We start from the raw sequence: 24557 nt of genomic DNA, 5'->3' as shown, positions 1-24557 counted from the left end.
GCAAGTCAGGTAGGTAAGGATGACTCTCCTGCAGCCCTGTTCACTGCCAGTTGATGATTCATTGGTATGTTGGTCTCAATATAGGAGGACGCCTCCTCCGGGAGTGTAAGGAACAAGGTTTTTCCTTGATGCTGTATAGAGAGTCTTGCAGGGAAGAGCATGGTATAGGGCATAGCTCTTTTACAAAGCATTCGTTTGACTCTCTTGAAGGACTTTTGCTCCTGTTGAACAGGTGCAGAGAAATCCAGATAGATGTGTAGGGACGTGTTGTCCTATTTCAATGGACCCTTTTCTCTAGTGAGGTGGATGATGACATCCCTGGCACGATAATTGAGGAGTTTCACTATAACTGCTCTGGGAGGGGCCCCCGGGCCTGGGTCGTACAATCGGTGGTCAATGGACCCATTCTACCACAAACATGGAAGAGAATTCTTGATCACCCAGTAGTTCTTTCAACAAATTCTCAATGGCCGTTTTCATGGGGCCCTGGTCAAAAGTTCTCTGCCAGACCCACAATATGATGTTGCTCCTTCTGGACCTGTATTCCAAATCATCACATTTGGAGAGGGCCTTTTTTAGTTCTGCAGTCATTTGAGATTTAAGAGTGTGTACCTCATCTTCAACTGTGCCAATCTGCGTTTTGGCTTCCATGAATCGTGTGCACACCTGCTTCATCTTGGTGTTAAGGGTGGTTATGTTAGTTGTAATGTCATCTAGTTTACCTGTAAGGAAAGTGAAGATAGACTGCATGTTGTCCATCAGTTGCTTAGGACTTGGGGTCTCGGGGTCGTCCCTGCAGTGCCTTCAGCTCCCTGGGCCTCAGAGGGTGCCTACGCCCGAGGTTGATTAACTTGCTGTGCATACATGTCAATCGTATGCTGTTTCCTTTGGTTCCCTCTCCCGTTAGTCATGGCTGCAGTCACTTGCATACCAGCTTGTCGACGATGGTGAGGGGTGCAGAGTGTGGTGCGCTCAGTGTTTCCTGTATATTATGAATAAGCAGATCACCTGGGTCCGGCTCATTGTTTTGTCCTTACAGAATATTTCAGCCAGGGGATTATACCCACCAATTGCCTTGTTTCTCTTCAAAACCTTCAGGGTGACACGTTCTTTGCAATTGGGGTTATTATGTGTAACAATAGCGCGGTTCATTCTCCTCACAAATCTATTTACACTGCGGGACACAGAGTTGAGGAGGGGGGATGTCTGCAGTCAACAATGTGCATCTGCACCATTTTTATATGACTTTACCATAGGGCTTTTGACCTCCCCTGAGACGGCTCCCTGACCGCAGGTATCACCGACCTCGCATGATTGATCACTGCTGCTCACAAAGCGTCAAAGGCAGGTAAGGCAAGGCTTGCGCCGTACTCAGCACAATTTCTGTCTCATAGTCCTGGGGCTGCATACTCCCCTAGACACCAATCCTGAGCCAGGCCCTGCCACGTCCCACGGTGAGTGGCAAACCATCACGCACCAGGTTCCCCGGCCCTGGGATCCACAATGGCGGAAACATAGGGGCAATATGGGATCATAGCTCAAAGTTTCCCCAACTGCGGACTGCACCTTCCGATGCAAGCTGGTGGTTTCGATTCCCAGTTTGGAGTATTACAAGAGGGCTCTTCTGGACAACGATTAGGCGATCGACTCGGGAGTTCAGAGATTGGCCGCCAATTTGCAGCTGGTCCCCCTAATAAACATAATGGCCCTCATTACGACCCTGGCGGAAATCGAAAAACGATGGCGGAAATGCAATACCGCCATCGAATAGCGCTCGGTGCGACTATGACCCGTCACCGCAAAGTACGAAGCCATTAGCGACACCGTAGTGAACGCCAACGCTAACTGCACCAAGCACGCGCGCGCGCGCCATGCCAAACCGCAAACACCACCATGGCGCAAGGGTACGCCAATTCCGACCCTAGCGGACATGTACCTAACGCCATCAGGCATGGCGTAATGTACCATTCCGCCATGGCGAGAAGTACGGCATCGCGAATCAACCGTAAACGGCCCCACTGAGTGCCTGTACACCGCTCCCTGCCCACAAAGTACAACTCCCCGTAGGTGCAATGAAGTCACAATGCAACCATTGAAATGTACAAGTCACCCATGCATGCCAACGAACAAAAGCAACACAAGAGGGGCCAATGGGAGCTGCAGGGCACAGATGGCACGAATACAGAAGCCATCCCAATGGACATGACCACAGTCCCCCACCAAGAAACGCACGCAAACACAGGCACCTGTGACCAGCAATATTCCGAAAATCACATCATTCCACCAGTCCACCTGGCTGACCGGCATCTGTTACACAAAACCCAATCCCCCGCCCCTGAGCATGACAACATTCAAACTGTCATATAGGCAGCCCCCATCCCTGACCTCACGGGCTTAGTAGGCAAACGCGCCCAGTACAGTACCACGCAACTAAACCCCGAAGCTGGAACCCAATGCAGATCTCCTCACAATACATCGCCCCCCAAATAGGCATATGCCACATCACTTGCAAAGAAAAACGCTACACGGGCCAAATCAGAATAGAAATTTATGCACATCAAAGTCACCAAGCCCATACAGCCATCAGGCCATGAACTCCAAAACACTAATCACCATTGTGGGCTGCATCCGCAAGAAATGACCAGCCACTACTTGTGTGTCGCCCTGTTCCCCCATGGTACACAGAGCCACATTCACGTACGAAAAGGCAACATGGAAGCGCACAGAACCGCAGGGCCGTCCCAATGGGGAGGCACTAGTCCAGCTGAAAGGCCGAAATGTTGCTCCGAGCCACCAGTACTGCGTAAGGGCATGTGGGCCATTGGCGATCGTCCCATAAGATCGTAATGCTGCTCCACTGATTAACACGAAGCAGCAGGTGTCGGGAGTAAAATCCATCTGCAGGAGTGGCATACAGATGGCAGTGGCAAAAGGGGAGGAGATACCTGTCAACCAAAAGAAAAGAAAAAGAACAGAATGGCCATCAGAACTACATTCGAACAACTCACTTCAATGATCACACGAAATCCACAGCCATATGCATGCTAGCCCACTCAAAAGGATCATCACCACCCCAAAACCACTTGCGACTCATAACCATCTATATCGAGGTGCAAACACCATCACAAACGAGTGTACCTGTGCATGCGTCTGTCAAAACAGAATCCATCAGATGGGAATGTTAACGTGCATGGACACAAGTGTCTGAGGGCGCCTCGAGACAGGGAGGGCTCAACAAGGCCAGATAGACGATGGTCCCACTATGGCAGCCCTGCATCACATAGCGTAGGGGAGGCGGATAGATCCCAAGAAGCCCTGTACATGGCAAACTCTGTATCAAATCACCTGCCCATGCATCCATTCATCATTCCCTCATCCCGGGATCAAAACGCCTGAATAATTACTCACATAACATTAGAAACATCCATTGAGTCTGTGCGTTATGCAGCCTGCAAAATCCACAGTGCCCCAGCCCGTAATTCCAGTGTTGTGAAGTAACATGTATTTGGGAACGGCCGGCCTCATCGCCCACGTAGCTATTGCGCATCCCAAACTATTCATATCAATCATTGCTCCCTCGCCATGGGCCCTGTCTCAAGGACATTGAACAATAGAACGTTATATTTGCAGTCAGACCTGTGGGCATCTCCTCGCCGCTAGCTGGAAACCGAAAGCGCCGCCCTTCGAATTCCTCATTTGCAACACCACGTCGGAAAGGCATCTGTGGCCGTTTGAAATCACTAATTATTCCATCGAGTGCGGCTGTGTGTGAAAATGGCAACTGCCTTCACCCACGAATGGGACGCCCCGCCCGTCGTTGCAACTCGGTACAGTGATGCATGAGGGCCCACCGTTACTCGAGTACTACGTTCCACTGACCCTTCACAAGTCTGTTCGCGACTGCACAGATAGAATGGGAAACAATGGGACCACAGCAGAATGAACATATCAACCAATCTTACACGGCCATCGGGTACAAATACATGATAGCAATAGCAAGATACCATTCCCCGAATTGCAGCGTTGTGCGCGTGACGTGCTCGGCCAAAGGGGAGGGCAGTTTGCACAGGTGGAATGAATCACCACAGGTGGAGGCCATACAGCCTGAAAACACATAAATTGCACAGCCAGTCTCCTCCCACAACCACACCGAAATGCTACCGGCAGGACTCGCGATGTTGGCCCTGGGGGACCTGATAGCACTGCAAGTGCTCCAACTCCAAGAAGAAGACGAACACCAACTACAACCAGCAGCACGGAGGAGACGCAGGAGGAGGAGGAGGCCAAGGCAGGGCCAGCAAGGCCCACCAGCACAGCCACTACCACCACGCAGGCAGCCCGCAATCCCACGCCTCCGAGCACATCCGTTCAACCTCACTGATGAGCAGATCCACACCCTCTACCGTTTGGACCGGGACACCATAGCCGCCATTGTGGACATGACACAGGCTGACCTTGTCAGCATGATAGATAGCCCAACCGCCATCCCACCCCTACTGAAGGTGGTGTCTGTACTCCACTTCCTGGCCACAGGCACCTACCAGCACACAGTCGGACAGTTGCATGGCATTTCTCAGCCACTGTTCTCACGGACACTATTGCAAGTGCTCGATGCCCTCCTGCAGCACGCAGACGACTACATCTCCCTACCACGCTCGGAGCAGGAAATTACAAACACGAAAGTGGGATTCCATGCACTTGCCGGCATACCGGGTTGCATTGGTGCCATCGACTGCACCCATGTTGAATTGGTCGTCCCACATGCCATGGAGGCCCAGTACCGCAACCGAAAACAATTTCATTCCCTGAATGTACAAATGGTGTGTGACTCCAACAGGATCATTACACATTGTTGTGCCCGATTCCCTGGATCAACCCATGATTCTATGGTCTTGAGGAACTCTACAATACCACGCTACATGGAGCGACACGCAGGGAACAGATCCTGGCTACTCGGTGAGTCTCATTACATGCATGATGATGTGGGGTATGTGAATTGGCAATGACCTGGCAGGAAGGGGGGGGGGTGTGCGTACGTATCAATGGCATTCCACATCATACGTTTCTCGTCCACATACAGGTGATGCTGGATATCCACTGAAGAGATGGCTCCTCACACCAGTCCGGAACCCACGGGACCAGCATGAGGAGGACTACAACCATGCCCACTCACGTACCCGTGTAGTCATAGAACAGGCATTCGGCCTACTGAAGGGCCGTTTCCGCTGCCTCAGCAGGTCTGGCGGGGCACTCCTGTACCGCCATGAGAAGGTTGCAAAGATGGTGATGGCATGTGTCATGCTCCACAACATGTGCGTACGTAGAAATGTGCCCATGCCCCCTGACGCAGAACTGCAAGCACCTGAAGATGGTCATGATGAGGGTGGGGATGTGGCAGCACCTCATGGAGTCTGCGAGGCACCGGAGGCCCGTGACATTCGTCAGCATCTCATTGATGTATGCTTCTAGCACTCACGCCTGGTGGCTGATACATGGACACGGGACTCGTGGCACTGCGTGTGTCTGGGACATGCACAATATGGACTGTACGCCTATGATGGCCTAGTACACAAAGATCAATGTCCACACATCTCATTGGTTGATCGTGCACTTTTTATGGCATATGTGATGTCATGTTGAACACCCTATCGACCCGCCACCCAAGTGAGCCCAACACACCCCCTCCACCCTCCTACCTCCCCCCCGAACACCAGTGTCCAAAGATGCTCATTGTCAGTGGGCTGTCGCTATTGCATGCCCCCTCTGCGGGTATCAGGGGCACCCCTGCCTGTGGAGCGCAGGTTCCTTCCAGATCTACGTTGGGGGCTGCCCTGGACGGAACTTGCAACGGATGATGTGTCTGCCTGCTCACGTCCATGCATGTCCCTAAGGGTTTGCGAGAGCTCAGTGAGCACACGGCGCACTGCGGCAAGTTCGGCACATACGTCCTTGGCCGTCGCATGCAGTTCCCCCCTGAGGCTCTCGGTGCTTCTCTCCATTTGGACTCTCAGGCTCTCGGTGCTACTCTCGATTTGTGCCCTAAGTGTCTCAGTTGATGTTTCTATGTCTGCCTTAGTGCCCCCACATTCATCGGCATGGTCCTTGAGGAGTGTGGCCAGTTGCTGCTGTTGTTCGATCAACTGGTCGAGGGACTGTTGCCTCTGCTGGGCCATGGCCATTTGCGGGGGTGTCACAGAGGGGCTGTTGTCCTCATGTTGCCTTGCCACAGGGCTTGTGGGGGATGGCCAGTCGTCGTCTGGTGGGTGCCCCTGCGTGGTATCCTCATGTTGTACGGGATGGAACAGACAGGGGGATTGGGACAGGTCATGGATGGATCTGACTTCGGCATCCCCGTTTTCTGTGTCCGAGCATGCTGCCATCAATGGGGTGTCACCTATGGTGCTGCTGCCACCAGAGGCAGTGCCTTCTGTGGCATCCATTGGGGGGACCTGTGGTGGTGGTGTTGTGGGCATGCTGGCTGCTGGGGTGCCTGTTGATGTTCCCTCCTCTGTGCTGCCACCTGATTTGTGCTGCTGCCGTGTCTTGATGCGTGCAGCTGAGGTGGAGGGTCTCTGGCCGTTGGTCTTGGCCCTCTTTGCAGGTGTGCTGGTAGGGGTGTCCTGTAGCTCGTCGTTTGGATCGGACCCTGTGGTGGAGTAAAGGAGGGCGAGGGTTATTGATGGGTCTGTGGGAATTGGAATGGCATTGTATCACATGCATTGGGGTGGTACCTGAGGGTGATTTGGGTCGGGGCCTTGGAGGTGCTTTGATTTGTGTGTGGAGTGAGGGTGCAGTTGTCTGGCAGCCTGCAGTTAGGGTGTGCCTGCTGCACGTGTAGTGCGTGTATTAGGGGTTTTTAATTATTTATGTATTTATTGTGGGTTTTAACGTGCGCTTGCAGGCCGATGTGTGTGGACGTTCTCCTGGACATGTGTTTCTGTTGCACTATGTGGACGCATGGTACTTCACATGGATGGACTGTGTGGATTTGGCATTGTTTTATCTGGCCCACCTACCTGAATCTTCGGATGTCTGCACTCCTTTCTCCATCCCTCCGACTCCCTCTATGCTCTCCATTCCGATGGTGGAGGCACAGATTTCTTCCCAGGGGGTCAACTTGATGGGTGATTCAGGACCTCCCCCGGTGGCTGTGGCAATGTTGCGGTTGGCAGAGAGTATGCTGCGGACGCGTATCCGCAGGTCGTCCCATCGCTTGCGGCATTGCTGTGGGGTGCGGGGTGCGGTCCCCACCGCACTTACCCGCTGTGCCACCAGAGCCCATATGGCCTTCTTGTTTGCAAGTGCCGTCCTGGTCATTTGCGTGCAGAAGACGACGGCAGCATTCTCCTGGAGGGTCTCTGTTAGCACGGTGAGTTCCTCACGGGAGAAGTGGACCTGCCGCTTGCGGTCGCACGCTTTCTTCGCAACTTTTCCCATTTTTCTTGGTTTCGCTAGGGTGGTTGACGGGTTGGGGTGTGTTTCAGGGTAGTGATTTTAGTGGTTGTGTGGTTTTAGTGTATTTATAGGTGTACGCCGGGATGTTTCCCGTTCCGGGCCCATGTTTTAACTTCCGTTTCCGTATATTTCCGGGCACCGTACTTTCCGGTAGGCGCACACTGCGGTGACCGCTAAGAGGGGTGGCGGTATTGCACCTAGGGCGCCGTACGGCGGCGGTGTGGGCCGTTTTGGGGTCATTTCCGCCATCGCGGACTTTGCACTTGCGCCATGCCGTGGTGCTCGTGCCCGATGGGTCGGAATGGGCCGCACTTTGCTCCTTCGTGCAATGGCGGAAACGCTATTTACGCTGTGGCGCTCCGGTCAGTCGCTTTCCGCCAGGGTCGTAATGAGGGCCAATGTAATCAAATTTCACCATTCTTATATTAAACCTTCTATAGTCCATTGTATACTACACATTACTAATCCAGCAACATTACACAAAATGTAATTGATATAATTGATGGCAGCACTTATTGAAGATACTTGACATCCTCCCAAGATACACAGCCAAAAATCGGCATATCTGCATAGTTTTAAACAACAGTCACCCCCACATCTCCATCCCCAAACCCCTCCCACCGGCCAAACAGGAATCCTTGCTAGGTTTGAAGAGTCATGTGACTATTGCAGGCCAGAAGTGGCTTTTTAAATTATATTTTGTCAATTCATATTTTGTTTATTGATATTACACTTTGTCAGCGTTTCAAGTATTTCCTTTTAAATTGCAATGATTTAACTTTACCATCCCTACCACATAGTAATGCACTGTGGTACCATGGAGAGGGCCGCAGAGAACTTAGAGTGAATGTTGTGATTGGTCAATATCTTATATTACTAGTGAAAAGTTTAAATCATGTTTCTTTTTCAATCTTTTCATCATTTTATAAGTTTGAATCATATCTTGGCAAAGAGTCATTGAGGTATAATTAACTCAAATAAATGAGGCAAAAAAGAATAAGAAGCCAACTAAAAATCATATAGAATAGAGATATGTTATAGAAAATGCTTCCAATGATGAGATTCTAGCTCACTCCACAAATGCGCGCTGATGCCTGTGGGCTATGGCGTGGTAGAAAAAAACAAATAAACAAAAAAATAAAAAATGCAGAAAGGGAGGTGCTAAATGGAGGGAGGAAGAAAGATCATTTAAGAATTTTTGCTGGATAAATAATGCAGATGTTTATTTCTTCTAAAGGAAAACCTTAATTTAAGCATTCAGTAACTCAAATGAATGCATGTCAATTCATAAAAATTAAGAATTGTTTGAAATTGAAATTCTTTAATAAAATGATGGCGGGAGACCAACATGGACACTGAATGGTGATGGAGTCATTTCTAAACAAGAATCTTACCTCTGTACATCCCAAAGTACCCTTCTGAACGTATTGTCTTGACCAGGCAATCCAGCCTAAGAAAAATAAAATACTCATTTGTTAGCATCTCTTTTCAGAAGCATCACACTTCTTCAATGCAATGGAAATTGTAATTTATAATCAAACAACAAAAGAGTCTCTCACAAGCCACATCACTGCTGCTTGATGAAGCTGTCTCAGAAATAGTTAAATATTAAGCATGATGTCCTTCAAAAGACAAATGTCTTTTTAAGCCTTTAAAATGATTCCTAAACGTGCACCCTTCTGGCCAGTGGTGAGCATCTATAATGAAAAGCATTGTGATTGCTCCACGATACCCAACCTGTGCCAAGCTTCAAACCTTATCCACATCTGCACACATTTCTAAGTTAATGTATACTAAGAACATTGCTTTTTTATTGAATGTTATAGTTTATTACAAACTTTTCACTCATGTTTTTGCAATTAATTGGAGTATATTCTATTTAGTCATGTTAAGATAAAAATAAACATTAAATGAAAATAATAAAATGTAAGTCCAGGTTTTCCTTTCCCCATTTACAGGCATGTTTCGACTTCCACAATTGAATTCCAGAATTGAATGACTCTAATTGTCAATTGCCTATCATTTCCAGAAATAATTAGGGACCATTGTTGTACTGGTTCTAGCTGTGTGATCCTTTTAGTTAACATTCCACTGAACAATAGTCTTTTTTCTTGGAGTGCGGTGCAATCCATTATCAAATGTTTTAGCGATTCCACCTAATTAATTTCTGTACAGGATCTACAGTAAATTAGGTTTGCTGGTAGTTGATGGGTTTTGACCAGAATTTGTCTTGTCGGAAGGATATTTAAACGTAATCTCATAAATGTATCTCCGATGAGCTTTCCTGGAAAAATGTGAAGATATTGTGGGAGTTGATTGAGCGGACGTGTGTCTAGTTTACTATTCATGGTCAGTTTGTATGTGGATTTCAGATCATGAATTCGTATCCAATCATTTCTTAGGGCCTCATTACACGGACGGCGGTGGACCAAGGTGCTATTAGCACCTTGGTCCATGCCGGTAAAATACCGGCACCGCCTTGGAGGAAAGGGGAATTACCGCCCTATTCCAAGGTTGGTGGGGCGGTAATTCCCCCTTCCCCCATTGCCCTTCCCCATCCCCATTTTTGCCGGTTGGTTCTTAACACCTGCAAAAAGCAGGCGTTAAATTCTCCAACACGCAAAGGGACCTCGTAGTAAGGCGGTAAGGGTTTACCGGTACGGTAAAATACCGGTACCGGTAAACCTTTACCGCCTACCGTGTAATGAGGCCCTTAATCTTCGTATCTTTGCTTTTTGTGGTCGGTTAATTAGCATGTCAGGAGATATATCTTCTTGTTCATTATCTGGATGCATGTTTCCTTCCAGATCTTTAGCACTGTTGCTTTTGATGTGATGCTTTTGTGGTGCAAAAGTGCTATTCCCGGAATATCCTCTTTTGCTAATGTTTTCCTATGTAGCATCAGAGTTTTCCAGTTCTTTGTAGTTTTCAGTGATTGCAACGCCAGTTCGAACCTTATTATTGGCATTGGGAAAGTTGCTGGCAAAGCTAAGATTTTCCTCCAAATGAAGCCTTCCATAAGTCTCTTGGTGTATTAAGCATAGTTTCTGCACCATATGTGAGTATTGCCATGATCTTCTGTCTATAAAATGCAACAATTGGTTTTAGCGAAAATTTCCCGTATTTCAGGTGGAGGATTCTGCCTTGCCGAGGCTAATGAGAGAGCTTTTTCCTTTAATCTCTCTGATCATTCTTTTTCAATGGCAGATTGATTTATAAGCATTCCTAGGTATTTGAGGGTGTTAACTGTTTCTACTTTGTTCCCATAAAAAAAAAAATTGCTAGTGGTTTCTTTTTCATATTCGGGTATCTCGCAAGTGTCATTACTTTTGCTTTTTTAACATTAATTTTCAAATCATTAGATGCTACATAAGATTCCAGTTGTTCCATTTGTTGCTGTAGGCCGACATGGGTTTTATCCAAAATCACCAAGTTGTCTGCATACACCATGTAGCTTATTTTCGTATTGTTGAGTCTTGGGGGATGGATTTTTTCTGTTGTTTGTGTGTCTTGATAATCTGCAACAAATAAGCTCAATAACGTTGCAGCTAGTGGACAGCCTTGCTTTAGTCTGTTCTATGTTGGTATAGTCTAAGATACATGGCCTTGCTGATATAGTCTAATTTTTATTGATGTATTTGTGTACAGCGCTTTAATTGGTTGTAAGATGTTATTCGGGCAGTCCCATCTTTCTAATTTGGCCCAAAGCTTTGTTCTGTTTATTGAATCAAAAGCAAGCTGTAGGTCGATAAATGCTGCATGAGTCGTTGTCTTTTCCTTCGATGCTTCAAACTTCAAGATGTTTAAAAAAAAGTAGATTCACATTAGTCCCAACATTCTTAACAAAGCCTGTCTGTCTGTGATCGCATCGTCCCTCCTTTTTTGCTCAAGCGATCAATATTTTTAATAAAAGAGACGCAACAACATTGTCCATTGGAACAAGCAATGCTATTGGGCGATAGTTTGCTGGCTTTTTTCTATCGCCCTGCTTGCAGATCGGAATCAAAACTGCTTTTCTCCATGTTGATGGAATGCGTCTCATTGTGATAATTATCTCAAACAATTCGGTGCATATTTCTGCCCAAATCTATGGATTTCGTCTAAGGATTCAGGGGTCGATTCATGGAACAAACGTGCGCCGAAAATCCCAGCGCAAGCAGGCGCAAGGTGGCGCAAGCGTGAGAAATCAAGCGCACGCGCACACGTGCGATACAAGGAAGGCGCTGCGCTAGTTTCCCGCTGGTCGTGCGCCAAATCCAAGCATGTCGCACGGGGGCACACACGTCATCAAACGGCGTGCGCTACGCGCACAGCAAAAGCGCACATAGCGCGGCGCACACAACAAAAGTGGGCGTAACAGTGGGCGTAACACGCGGAATGGGGAACAACGCGTGAAAAAGAAGCCGTAACTGGGGAAGTACTGCAGGGAACTACACGGAACGCCCACACGCACGCGAACAACCCGAATTCATGGATTTGAATACGGGAAACCCGCGCACGGCAAAAGACGCGCACAGGCATCAACGCGTCCGCCACACGAAGGCAGGCGGAAGCATCCCCGCTCACAGTATAAAAGTGCGCGCAAACAAAAACACGTATATACAGCTACGATGAATGCCCCATTTGTCGCAGCACTGATCGTGGGACACCGCAGGAGGAGGAGAATAGCCAGGGCACGCATTTTCTCACCACGGACAAGCCTTTTTGGGATGCCTGACAACCAGGTCTACGGCAGGTATAGGTTTCCACCCCATATCATCCTAGACCTGGTCAGGGAGCGGGAAGATGACCTTACATCCCCCACCCTTTGCTCCCAAGCATTGAGCCCCTTGGAGAAGGTGCTCAGTGTCCTGCATTTTTTGGCCACTGGGTCATTTTAGCAGACCACTGCCATAGTGGGAGGGGTCTCACAGGCCACTCAGTCACGCTGCCTACACCAGGTCTTGGCAATCATGACAGCGCGCCCCTCAGTCCGCAGGCACATATACATGCCCAGAACACCTGCAGAAAGGCAGGCCGTTGTCCTGGATTTTTACAGGGTGGCACACTTCCCCAAAGTGCTCGGTGCCATAGATTGCACCCATGTGGCCCTACGTCCACCTAGGGCCACTGAGCACATCTACCGAAACCGCAAGCACTGGCATTCCATCAACGTACAGGTGGTATGCGATGCAAAGGGAATCATTACCTCTGTCTATGCAAACTACCCTGGCTCCACCCATTACAGTTTCATATACAGAATGTCCGCCCTGAGCCGGGCCCTGGAAGCTGGGCAGCATGGCGACACATGGCTCCTAGGTGAGTACAAATGCCCTTGCACATGCATGCATGTCACACACACACACACAAATACACAAACCCCAATAATCACAACCATTTTCACCTCCCCAGGGGACAGTGCTGCCCTCTGAGCAACCACATGATGACGCCAATCCGGAACCCCACCACACCACCCCAGGTAAGATACAACGCGGCCCATATTGCAACCAGGGCCATAGTGGAGCGCACATTCGGAGTGCTCAAGTCATGCTTCCACTCCCTTGACCGCTCTGGTGGGGAGCTACTCTATGCACCCCCAGTAGTGTGCAGGATCATTGTGGCAGCATGTGTCCTGCACAATGTTGCAACACGGCAGGGCGTACCGGTGGACATGGTGGTGCCCCCAAATCCCCAACCACAGGCACAGGCGCTGCCCATGGGAGGGGATAGGGCACGTGGCGAGGAAGGCCGGACCCAGCTTGTGGCCACATTTTTCACCTAAACTCCCACCCCTTCGGAGTGCACACAGGCCTGGCACATACCAGGTGACAATCGATGATCACAAAGAGATAGTCAACTGTCACAACCTTACCACCCTGAGATTGTTGCCATGGAAGTGCCACATTGTGTGCATCCCTAGCTACGTAAACACAAGCTATCCTGTGTGACCAAAAGGCACACATATGATATATGATATGATATGATATGGCATTTGTAATGCGCCTATACACAAGTGTTTCAAGGCGCGACAAGGCAGGGAGGGGGGAACAAGGGAAGACAGACAACGATCCTACTAGGCCAGGTGTCATTTAGATCGTGCAAGTGCAGGGGTAGGGGGAAGGGAAAAGTGCAAGGGGAAGGGGAGGAGGGGGAGTGCAGTACAGGGTAAGTAGAATAAAAAATAAATAAATAGGCCAGCTGGTGGCAAGTGCAAAGGTAAGTGCAGACAAGTGCTGGGAAGGGGGGGCTGTAGGGATACAGAGACAGTCCCGCAGTGCAGGGGTTGCCAGGGAGGCAGTGCAAGTGGAGAGTGGCTGGGCCAGGGACCGAGGTCGGTGAGAGTGGCCCAGTTGCAGATTTAGTGCAGTTTCAGTGAAGAAATTAGCAAGGGAGAGGGAGAGAGAAAGCAGAAGCAAAGAGGAAGGTGTTGAGGTGCTTCCGGAACCGGAGATGGTTCTCCTCAAGTTTCAGGGAGGCAGGAAGGCTGTTCCAGAGGGAGGCCCCTGCCGCGGAGAGAGAGAGATCTACCCCCAGCTCGTTGCTTCGAGAAGCGGCTGACCCTGACATGCAAGGTGTGAATCACACACACCTGCAGTATACCCCTCCGGTCCATGTTCCAGCTCACTGGCCCTTCTGCATGTGGCGTGGGGTGACCTTCCTCTCAGCCCAGGCACAATGTCATAGCATGACTGACGTGCATGTGTCCTCTGCCTGCATGCGGGTACTCCATGTAGGCATACTCCCTTGCCCCTCCTCCGCCACTCTCCACCTTTGCACTGGTCTGCTTCAATCTTGCCATTGGGTACTTTCCTGTTCATGCGTCCTGTGTACATGCTAGCTTCCAGCGGACAATCTGCCAGACAAATGCTGTGTGGTACAGCCTTAGTACTTGATGCAGGGTATCTCACTTGTACTGTGCATAGGTCAGATGCCCCGCAGGGACATGAGTGCCCATTCATGCTCCATGTGCATTGCACGCATGCCCCTATGTGTCCTTGACTGGATGATCACTGTAATACAAGTCCTGGGTGACATACATTGCATGGCATCTCATCAGCAATCCCATGTCAACTGTGGCTCAGTACTGCGTTGCACACATGTTTAGGGTCTGACAATCTGTGTGGGTCACAGGCCTCAACCTATTTAATGGCCAATGACTCTGTCCGACTGTTGTAGTGTCTTCTTCACACGTGGGCGGCCTCCAGAGTTTACATCATGTGTCCTGCTTACTGTCCCATCATCATTTGCAGTGTTGCCACTTGAATCACATTAAGCTGTTGATGCCAGTCAACACTGCCTGTCAATACACAGGTCTATGGTCAGCCATTTGATACCATGCTAGGCATCCCTGCTTTTGCACTTGGGTGGAGGGGTGCTTTGCTTGTAGATATGCTACTCATTGAATGCAAATTGCACGTGATGCCTAAAGTTGACCTTGCACTGCCTTCACATTTCCTGACACACACCATGAAGTCCTTGTACATGTAGGTAGTGAGTGACACACACATTTGCTGCACTGCATAGACCCACTTCTATGCAAACTGCCACCTTTCAACAGGTCTGATCACAGAAGCAATTCAAAGTTGACCCAGCATGCATGCCAGGTTCTATTTTGTGTGTCACATGTCTGCCTGATGTGTTTGTTGTCGGTGTGTGTGTGTGTTGTGTGCTTCTGACATGTGTAGTGACCTTTTTTCTCTATATTTTTCAGATGAAGACGCAATGTTGCCGGAGGATGGTGTTGTCATGCCAGACACAGGGTTGTTACCACTACATCAACCCGGCACAAGTGGGGTCGTGGGGTGGTAGGCCACGAAAACCCCCAAGTGCTACAGTCCATCTTGTCTCTGGCTGCCTATGAGTCCAGCCCTGATGACGACTCTGACGTCCATGTCGAGTTGGATGAGCATCAAGTCCATGTGTCAGGGGTGAGTGATTCTGATGTGGACACTCCTCTGTCCGCGACACCTGCACTGAGGGGTCAGACAGTCTTGGTACCTCCGCCCGTGGTGGATCGGGACGCAGGGTCACCCTCCACACCAGTCACTGATGTGCCTGGAACATCAAGTCGACGGGGGCATGTAGTCGTGCAGCCGCGGGCGGTGCCAACACAGCGAGGACACCCGGTCCTTGGGTCCCACAGGGGTCAAGCCCAGCAACGCGGTCGCCGCGCGCAACCACAGTATACTGAGTGGGAGCAAGACATGACTGCCAATTCAGAACGGCAAGGGGCAGCAATGGAGAACATCGCTGAGAGCATGGAGCGGGTGGCAGGTGCTTCTCCAGCAGCAGGCGGCACGGTCCACGGCCCGCTCGCTCAGGCTGGGCATGGCGGCCTCAGACAGGGCACGCCAGGCTGAAATGTCATCTCTGCGTCAAGCAATTGCTGCTCATGCAGAGGCGCACATGGAGGCCCTGAGGGAGGAGTATGCTTCCCTCAAATCCACTCTGGTTGTCCTTCTGATGTCCCAGAGGCAGCGGGCAGAGGAGCGGTTTGCACAGCTTGAGCGTACCATCTCGGCTGAGCTACAGGCTTGCCGGGAGGTGCAGCGGTTGTCCAGCCAGGCCTTGCAGGAGGAACTCTGTGTTACACGTGCTACCTTGCAAGAGGAAGCACGTGTATCACGTGAGGTTCTGCATGCAGACCTACGTCACATCGCCACACAGAACCAGGCTCACCCGTCCGGCAGACTTGCTGCCGTCGAGGGGCAAGCTGCAGCTAGGATGGTTCGGTGTAACAGCCCATTACACAAGGGCTTTGGACTGTCATATCTGTGGCATGTCTGGTGCTGTGTAACTTGTGTTAACACCCCTAGTGGGGATGATTGCAGTGTTATTGACCACTGTTCTGCTTTTGCTAGATGGGGTGTTTCATGATTAATGTATACATTCTTTGCTATGCATTGTGTAGTATGTTTCTTATCTTTACTGTACACGTGCTTGTTGCAATTCATGCCGTAGATAGTGTGTTCCACACTTTGGATGTGAAAGACGGACTGATGGTGTGATTTCTGATGTACGTCTCTGACATGGTCCAGTAATGAGATGCCTGAAGCGACACACACAGATGACTCTAAAGCATTAATCATGTGTTTCATGCCCTTTCTGCAGGGGGATGAGCCTCCAGACCACCTTTGCCAGCAGACATGGCCCATTGGACATCTGGATTCTGGACACGTTTGGTGGTGCCCACATGCACATGTGTGCACAAGCAGAGGCACAGGGATTGCAGACATACATCCTAGAACTGCTGACGTGTTTCAAGGGACTCCAGGCAAGGTGAGCAGCACAGGGGGACCACAACACAGCAAAGCTTCCATCAGGCCAGTTGCACATGCATGCTTAGTAGCAGCACTGACGGTGAGCTTGGACGAATATTGGTGTTGAAGCGCACAATACAGCTCAGATGTGTTGGTGGACTGATGGCTAGTTGAGTGTAAGGTTGTCTGGGGCACCTGCAGGGGCAGTGGCATATACCCTCCGGTCCACCATGGGCCATTGAGGCACTTGTATCACTCATGTAGCCTTCCGAGACATGGAAAGGAGCAGCTCACAGGGACATACAGCAAGGGACAGGCTCGGGTGCAGTGCATTTCATTTCCATGTACATTTTGAAACATGCACTGCCTATTTTTATTCGGTCATGGTGGGACACGACTTTTTCTGAAGTCATACCTTGCTATATGCGTCTGTCTGCTTACCCAAGGAACATTGCATGTTGTGTGAATCGTGACACATTGGTGTTCCATTTGCCACGCCTCCACCGGCTCCTGACTTACTGCATTGACTGTGTATGAACCATCACAGGGGGAATGTTACGTATGGGTACGAAGCATCCACACCAGATTGTCTGTTTGTAGAGTAGTTTGTTGCTATGGGGCATATTTGGTGGTGAGTTTGTGTGTTATGGGCACGCACAGATTATTAACTGTGGCTCTCTTTGCAGCATTGAAGTGCTCCTGTAACCGGACCTGAGAGTGCGTAGGCAGGAGGCCAGCACTCAAAACCAGAGCTGAGTGTCTTGTTGTTTTTCTTTCAAACTGCTCTACATAGGCTTGCTGGGGGGTGCACTGATGCATGGATGAATGTGTAATTCAATTTGGTATGTTTTTTTTCCCTAATCACCCCGAGTCCTATCCAATTCTAAACCCTGTACCCTCTACCCGGTGTTCCTGCTTCCCGTACCTATCCAACCAACGTTCCCTAACCCTCTTTCCCCGCTGGGGTTGCGGATGCCTGTGTAAGCCCCAAGCTTGCAGACGCCAAAACCATAGAGGGGGTGGTTGGTTCGTGCCACTCCTGCGCCTGGACTCCGGAAGGCCCTGACAATGATGTACAAGTTTGTTATGATTGTGTATGTGTTAATGCAAGTACTACATTTTAGTGCATTCCCTACTTTCACGTGTCATTCCTACTCCCCTCTCCTGCCCCTCATTCCAGTTATCCAGTATGCCAACGCCTGTCCCGACTGCATATCCCTGACCCTCCTTCCCCACCAGGGTCTCAGAGGCCTGTGTGAGTTTGACCTTGCAGGCACCCAGGCCATGGTGGGGGTGGTTGGTTCGTGCCACTCCTGCGCCTGTACACGGGAGCTGTGACAGTACACATCCGTTCGTGGTGCATCATTCTTTGTTATGTACCACACATGGTTCACATCCTGTTGTGACATTGTTTTACTGTGCTACCTTGGTTGTTACATCATTGTGGTAGTACTTGGCCTTTGTGAGGTACTGCTACTTCAAGTCATCTACTGGAGGCTGTTCTGGTTCATTTTTCTGCCTTGGATTTTGTGTCTTTGCAAATGAAGGTGGACTCTGAGGGTGCAGGCAACTTTTTACACACAAGGTGGGAGATGGTGACGAAGGGGAAGGGTGATCCTGTGGCCAGGTGAAATTGAGGGTTAAAGGCTCCATGACCCAGGTGCAGTTGTTCAGTGGGTCATGGTCATTTGTGAGGGAAGGGGGGTGTTTTGTTGTTGATAGTTGCCTTGCCCTGCAGTGTGATGGGAACCCTGACATTGTAATTGTGGTATCCTATGTACATGATGTGTTCTGCTGATCAATGCCTGTCCATGGGCCTCATTAGGACCCAGGCGGATTTCGCGGTGCTAAATGCACCGCGAAGCATGGCGGAAAGCCGCCGATAGCGCCATGGGGGTTGGCGGATTTACCGCCCCATTCCGACCTCGGCGGAGCGGTAAATCCCCAATCCCCATTCTGCCCTTCCCCATTCCCATTTTTGCCCCATAGGGTATAATGGGAGTGGGGAAGGAGTTAATTACGCCACCGTAAAATACGGTGGCGTAATTAACAACGAGGTCCCGTAGCGCCATGGTTTTCTCCGGCTGGTAAAACCAGGCGGAGAAAACCTCCATGGCGCTACGGGAACTCGTAGTATGGCGGAGAGGTACGCCATGCACTACGCTGGCGTAATACCCTCTCCGCCAGGGTCCTAATGAGGCCCCATGTGTTGTGTTTACCTTTCAGGTGTGAGGGGATAGTTGTGGTTTGACATGCTGGGGTGTACATATGGTGAGTGTTCACATGTGATGTGTAGAGGACACTGATGGTCACTTGATTGCACATGCATATGTTGAGTGCATGTCCTTACTGACCAGCACACTCGCACTATAATGCACTACATATACAACCACCCTTCGATATCCACGTGTACACTCTGTTTGCCTTCTGCTGCCCACTGTGTTCCTGCAGCACATGTTCTGTGACCAATTATGGATCCTGTACATGCCTAATTTGCTTTTTGATGTGGTTTGTCGCTTAGATGTGATGCTCAGGGTGTGCATCACACACAATGGCTGTTCACTGTGCTGTGCGCTGAGCAGTGTATTGCAGGAGTTGGACACAGCACACAGAAGCTGCAGTGTTGATTTTGCAATGCACAATGTGCATGTAGACAGGCATTCATTGTTATGTTGCGGCTACTACTTTTGTGATGCATTTGGGAATGACTTATTTTGGGTGGGAGGTTGTTGGTCAGTCATTTCATCTGATTCCATGTCAGGCATCATTGTCTGATGCCAATTTACAATTTTCACTTGGCAATGTGTACCTTATTGGTACTGTGTTGGTGTATGGCTATTGATTGCCATGTCATGTTGTGGTTTGGGAGGGTTTGAGTGACATTACAGTGATGGTCATGGCCTGTTTTGCAGGTGTGTGTGATTCACACCTTGCATGTCAGGGTCAGCCGCTTCTCGAATAGTGGTGATGCAGACACTCCCTGTCTGCTCCACATGTCCACCATCCAGCACAGCAGACATGCATCACGGAAGCATTGCATTACTTGCACATCAGAACCATGTACACGTCACATGTAGTGGCAATCATGCACAACACATCCCACAAGTAAAACACACACGTCCTCAACAAACACGCACCAACACTCACTGGACTGGGCATCAAAGTCCAGCATCTCTCCCACTCCTTCGACCGATTCAGATGGTATGAACTCCACAACGAGTGACTCATGCGGAGTGAGCTCTTCCTCCTCTGGTGCATGTAATTTTAGGCACGCTTAGCCTTAGCGCTGCGTTTGAGGTCATTCCAATGCTTTTTGCACTCTTGCGGCGTGCGCACCTCATGGCCGAATGAACTGACATGTTCCGCAACTTGCTTCCAGTGGGTGTCACGGTGGGCAGCCGTAGTCTGACTATTGGCACCCACTAGCATGTCACAGCTGTGGCCCCGCACGTAGTCCACGAGGAAGTCCAGTTCCTGCTTGCAGAAAGGCTTCTTCCTCGACGTGCAGGAGGTCATGGCAGTGTGTGGGGTCCCAGCCTGTGATGCAGGTGCAACCTTCCTCCTCTTGGACTGTGGCGCAGACCCTGGCTGGCTAATGCCGCCCTGACCAGTATGGCCAGTGGGTTTGGTGGATTGAGCCAAGGGAGTGGCAGGTGGAGGGACGATCAAAGGCCTGACTTGTGTCAGTGGCAGCTGGGTGCCCTCCAATGGACCCTGCGCAGCAACATCCGCTGTGGCAGGGTCATTGACCGCAACGGTCCTGGTTGGCAGACTCAAAACCGGGGTGTTGTTGGGTGCATCTGCCCCTGCACTTGCCAACACCCGGCTGTTCAGGGAAGCAGATGACATAACTGCCCCAGGGACACGTGTCTTGGTCAGAGCAGCCCTGCATGTCCCTACGGTTTCCCTCCTGGCCTGTTGGAAATCTTCCAAGGGCTCCTCAAGTGCCAACACAGCCTGCGCTGGCAGAACCTGAGCCGGGGTGGCGGTGTCGATGGAACGGACTGCCGGGTCACACAGACGCCAGTGCCAGATGCAGAAGCTGCAGCACCCGGAACCACAGGGGGTGGTGGCATGACTGCACCGACACATGGCATAACATTGTGCTCAAGTGGCGCACCCCTGCCTCTTCCCCCTCTGTGGCTGCCCTGGACACCCTGGAGTCCCCCTACTCCCTGGTCACCACGGCCACGTCCCCGACCACGCCCGCCACGAGGAGTATGCCCAGCTGATGCACCCCTCACCTTTGCTGGCCTCCCAACCATGGCACAGATGTAGTAGTGCCGGCACAGATGGAGAAGTGCCAATGGGAGGTGTACACCACAATTGACCTGGACAATTGGGATAAAGGGGGTGGGAAGCAAGATGTTAACAGCCCACCTGCACCTGCAAGGCTGCATGTGACCCCGGTGATGTAGTGACGGGTCACGCAACATTCAGGCACCCCAAAACTGCAGTAAAACCGTGCACGCAACCCTGCAGCCTATGTGCGTGGAATCAACCTCCCGCAGTACGCGGTGGCACCCAGTAACACGAATAACGCGTACGCGTGGGACACGCAGGCTACTATGACCTCGAAAATGGGTGCGATACACAGGGGCACCCGCAGTAGGAAGAATAGCGTGTGCGACTCACCGTCTGACTAGCGCGATGCAGAAAAACACGCGTAGCCAATACCCCCGCCAAAAGAAGAGATACGTCCTTGATAGCTGTAAAGTTGTGATGGCGCGCGAAACAGGAAGCAGCAACACACGTCGGTCTCCACGAAAGGCATGTACAGCGAACTGCTGCCCCCGCTCACCTTTAACCCGTGCTGAGGGAAACGCCCGCGCGCGTCACGTCACTTACGCGCATGGGCCCTTTCCTCGGATTACACGCATTCACACGCGGACGTGCAGTGTTTTCACGCGCGCTGAACCACTATGCTAACGTCACGAGGGAAACGCCCGCGCACGCCCGCACGCGTCACGTCACAGAGGCGCTTACGCTTGAAGGGCCTTTGGTCCAATGAAAGCACGTACGAGTGCTGACACGCTTACGCGCTAGGGGCCTTTCCTTGAATCACACGCTGATTGCAAATTTTTCACGTGCCAAATCATTCCGTATCAAGTTGGCCACGCGAAAACACACGGAAGACCACGCTCCTGCCCAAAAGGCCGAATCACTGCCCCCCAGAGCCCTGAGCATGCTCCCATCTGCTGCTACCTGACTGCCTGCTGCCCACGTGCCCTGCTATTTGCTGCCTGCACATCAGCCAGGGGTGCAGTTGCTGTGACCACCCCTGCTGGAACTGAAGACTCCCGACTGGGATACCATCGCTCCACAGCCCAGGCACAGGACCCAGTTGCCCACCCACTCCTGCCTCTGGGGTTGCCATGTCGGGCACTACACCATCTGGCACCACTGGCAACCCCCAGCCAGAGAGGCAGAGGGGCACCAGCTTCACTGCCACCGAAGTTGGTGTCCTGGTGGAGCAAGTCCTGGGGCAGTATAATGCCCTCTTCGGAACAAGATGCGCCAACAAGGAAGGACGGACTCGGATCTGGACGGACATCATGACTGCCATCAACGCGGAGGGGGTGGCAGTCCGCGACTTCCAACATGTCAAGAAGCGCTGGGAGGACTTCAGGTCCAGGACCCTCAACAAGGCCCGGCGCCTCTTGAAGGCAGCGGATGATAAGGGGCGCCGGGGCCACCTGTCGGAACATCAGATGAGGGTCCTGGAACGCATATGCCCAGCACTCCACGTCCAGGTCCTTGAGAGGCAGACCCGTCTGGAGTTGAGCGGTAAGTGTACATGCATACTGATTGGAAGCTGTGCGTGTGGTGGTGTGCCAGTAGTGTGCAGGTTGTACATGTGGTTTTCTAGGGCCATGTATGGATGTGTATGTACAGGGCTGTGAGGCTGACACATGCAAGTCCTTTCATTTGTGAGACACATGGATGGTGTATGTGTGGGTAAGCATAAAAGCCAAATGCAGATGTGTGAGCACACATGTGTGGATTACTGTGTATGTCAGTTGGCATGGTTGTGGTGTCACACATGGATGTTGGTTCCAGCTGCATGTATCTGTACCGTGTACATGTGCATGTGTGTGTATTTGACAAGGGTGCAACAGTGATGCAACGTGGATGCATGTGACACTGATATGTGGAAGACTGATTGGCAGATGTGACATGGATGCCGATCTCAACACTGCGACAGTTGGCGGAGGTGTATACATGCATGTAAGTGTGGTGGCGTGTGTGCATGTGTAGTGCACTCCCTGTGTTGCATGTGATGTCTGGCTCACCTTTGGCTGCTCATGCTGTTGTATGTGTATGGATGGTGCTGGCTGTTGCGATATGGCTGTGGAATAGCTCATGTGTGTGAGTCGAAATGACATGTGTGTTGGGGATTACGATGCCATGTCTGAAGTTTGACAATGCCACTCATGTACAACTGTCATGTGTGTATGAGTCCATTGTACAGTGCCCTGATGCCTGTGTTTTATTTCTCCCTGTCTGCAGCGTCAACTGATGAAGAGGGCGGAGAAGGTGCTGTGGAGCAAAGCGGCAGGGATCGCACCGCCAGCCGGAGACGCAAGGCCCGACTCCCCGCCCAGGTTGTCATCTCGTCGGGGAGTGAGGAGTCCGGTGCCGCGTCCCAGGCCGCAGCTGCCGAGGGGAGGTCCAAGAGGCAGAGGTCGGAGTTGGACTCCTCGGCAGAAGAAGGGGCAGCTGATACCCCACAGGGCCCAACGGAGGAAGAAGGCATGGAGTCATCCAGGTTGGTGGGGGGTTTGTTGGAGGAGGAGGCCGTGCAAGGGACAGAGACGGGGTCTGGAGGTGGGGATTCCACTGGTGCTAGTGGTGCAGTGCAGGACCAGGGACAGGAGGCAGCACAGGCCGCCGCAGAGGTGCCTGTGTGCAATCCTGTCCCTGATCCTGTCACTGCATCATCTTGCACCAGCAGGGATGCCTACGTCCAGACCCGTTCTCAGGGAGGGGATTGGCTTACACCAACTGCTTTCCTCTCCCTGCGGATGTGGCTATCTGGCACCGGGTTGAGCCTGTCCTGGGTGGGGTGGCGTTGCGTCAACGGGCCATGCGAGCTGACCTGCAGTCTTTTCATGAGGAGACTGCACGTCTTCTCGCATGGCTCGTTGACTGCGGTGTCCCACTGGGACAGCTCACCAGGGCCGGATTCCTCCGATTCCTGGACCTTGTTCCGACCCCCTCCTAAACTGAGCCCCCTATGCCCCAGTCGTCCTCTATGCCATCTTCCCACCCATGTATCACCTAGGTGCCCTGTGGAGCTGCCTCTGACCCTGCGGCCAGGCTGGTGGACAACAGATCCCTGCCACAGTCGGGAGTCGGACGTCCAGCAGGGGTGGCCACCTCAACAACTGCACCCCAGCTGGAGGAGGATGTGCAGGCAGCAGGAGCCAGTGCACAGGCAGCTGCACAGCAGCAGCAGCAAGGTTCGGAGCCATGATGGCTCGGGGCCTTCATCATCGGAGGGGCAGGCATCGGCCGGAGGGCAGGAGGACCCTGGGCGGGAAGTGTCTTCCGTGTGGCAGCAGTTGGGCCATGCGATAGATGCCGAGCGGAAGAGGCACGGCTCACGATGGTCAGGGCGGAGAACTCCATGCGTAGGGCCCTGAGGCGGGCCAAGTGCCTCGAGGCCATTCGCAGGGACCTGGAGATCCAGATGTCATCGTCCCTGCAAACCCTCGGGGCCATGTAAGAGGACCGCCTCCGGGACATCGAGCAGGAGTTCGATGATGCCCTGGCCCGGGACATCAACATGTGAGCCGTTGGACTTGCCCGCTGCCCTTGTAAATAGCTGGATAGTGTTAGGTTTCCTTTGGTTTTTTCTTC

General features: G+C 51.5%; 1 protein-coding gene across 4 annotated transcripts in view; it reads right to left on the bottom strand.

Moving 5' to 3' along the window:
* The window catches only part of LOC138521050 (mitochondrial glutamate carrier 1-like), a 161521-nt gene that overhangs the window by 60864 nt on the left and 76100 nt on the right, over positions 1-24557 (bottom strand). For all 4 annotated transcript variants that reach the window (XM_069633567.1, XM_069633568.1, XM_069633569.1 and 1 more), the window contains one exon: positions 8850-8905. In XM_069633567.1, coding sequence (XP_069489668.1) covers positions 8850-8905 — 56 coding nt within the window. The remainder of the gene's footprint in view (positions 1-8849; positions 8906-24557) is intronic.

The sequence above is a fragment of the Ambystoma mexicanum genome, chromosome 13 (assembly GCF_040938575.1).
Source record: "Ambystoma mexicanum isolate Mex_15411 chromosome 13, UKY_AmexF1_1, whole genome shotgun sequence".
NCBI lineage: Eukaryota > Metazoa > Chordata > Amphibia > Caudata > Ambystomatidae > Ambystoma > Ambystoma mexicanum.
Note: the sequence above shows the minus strand (reverse complement) of the source record. Positions and strands in the feature narration are given on the sequence as shown.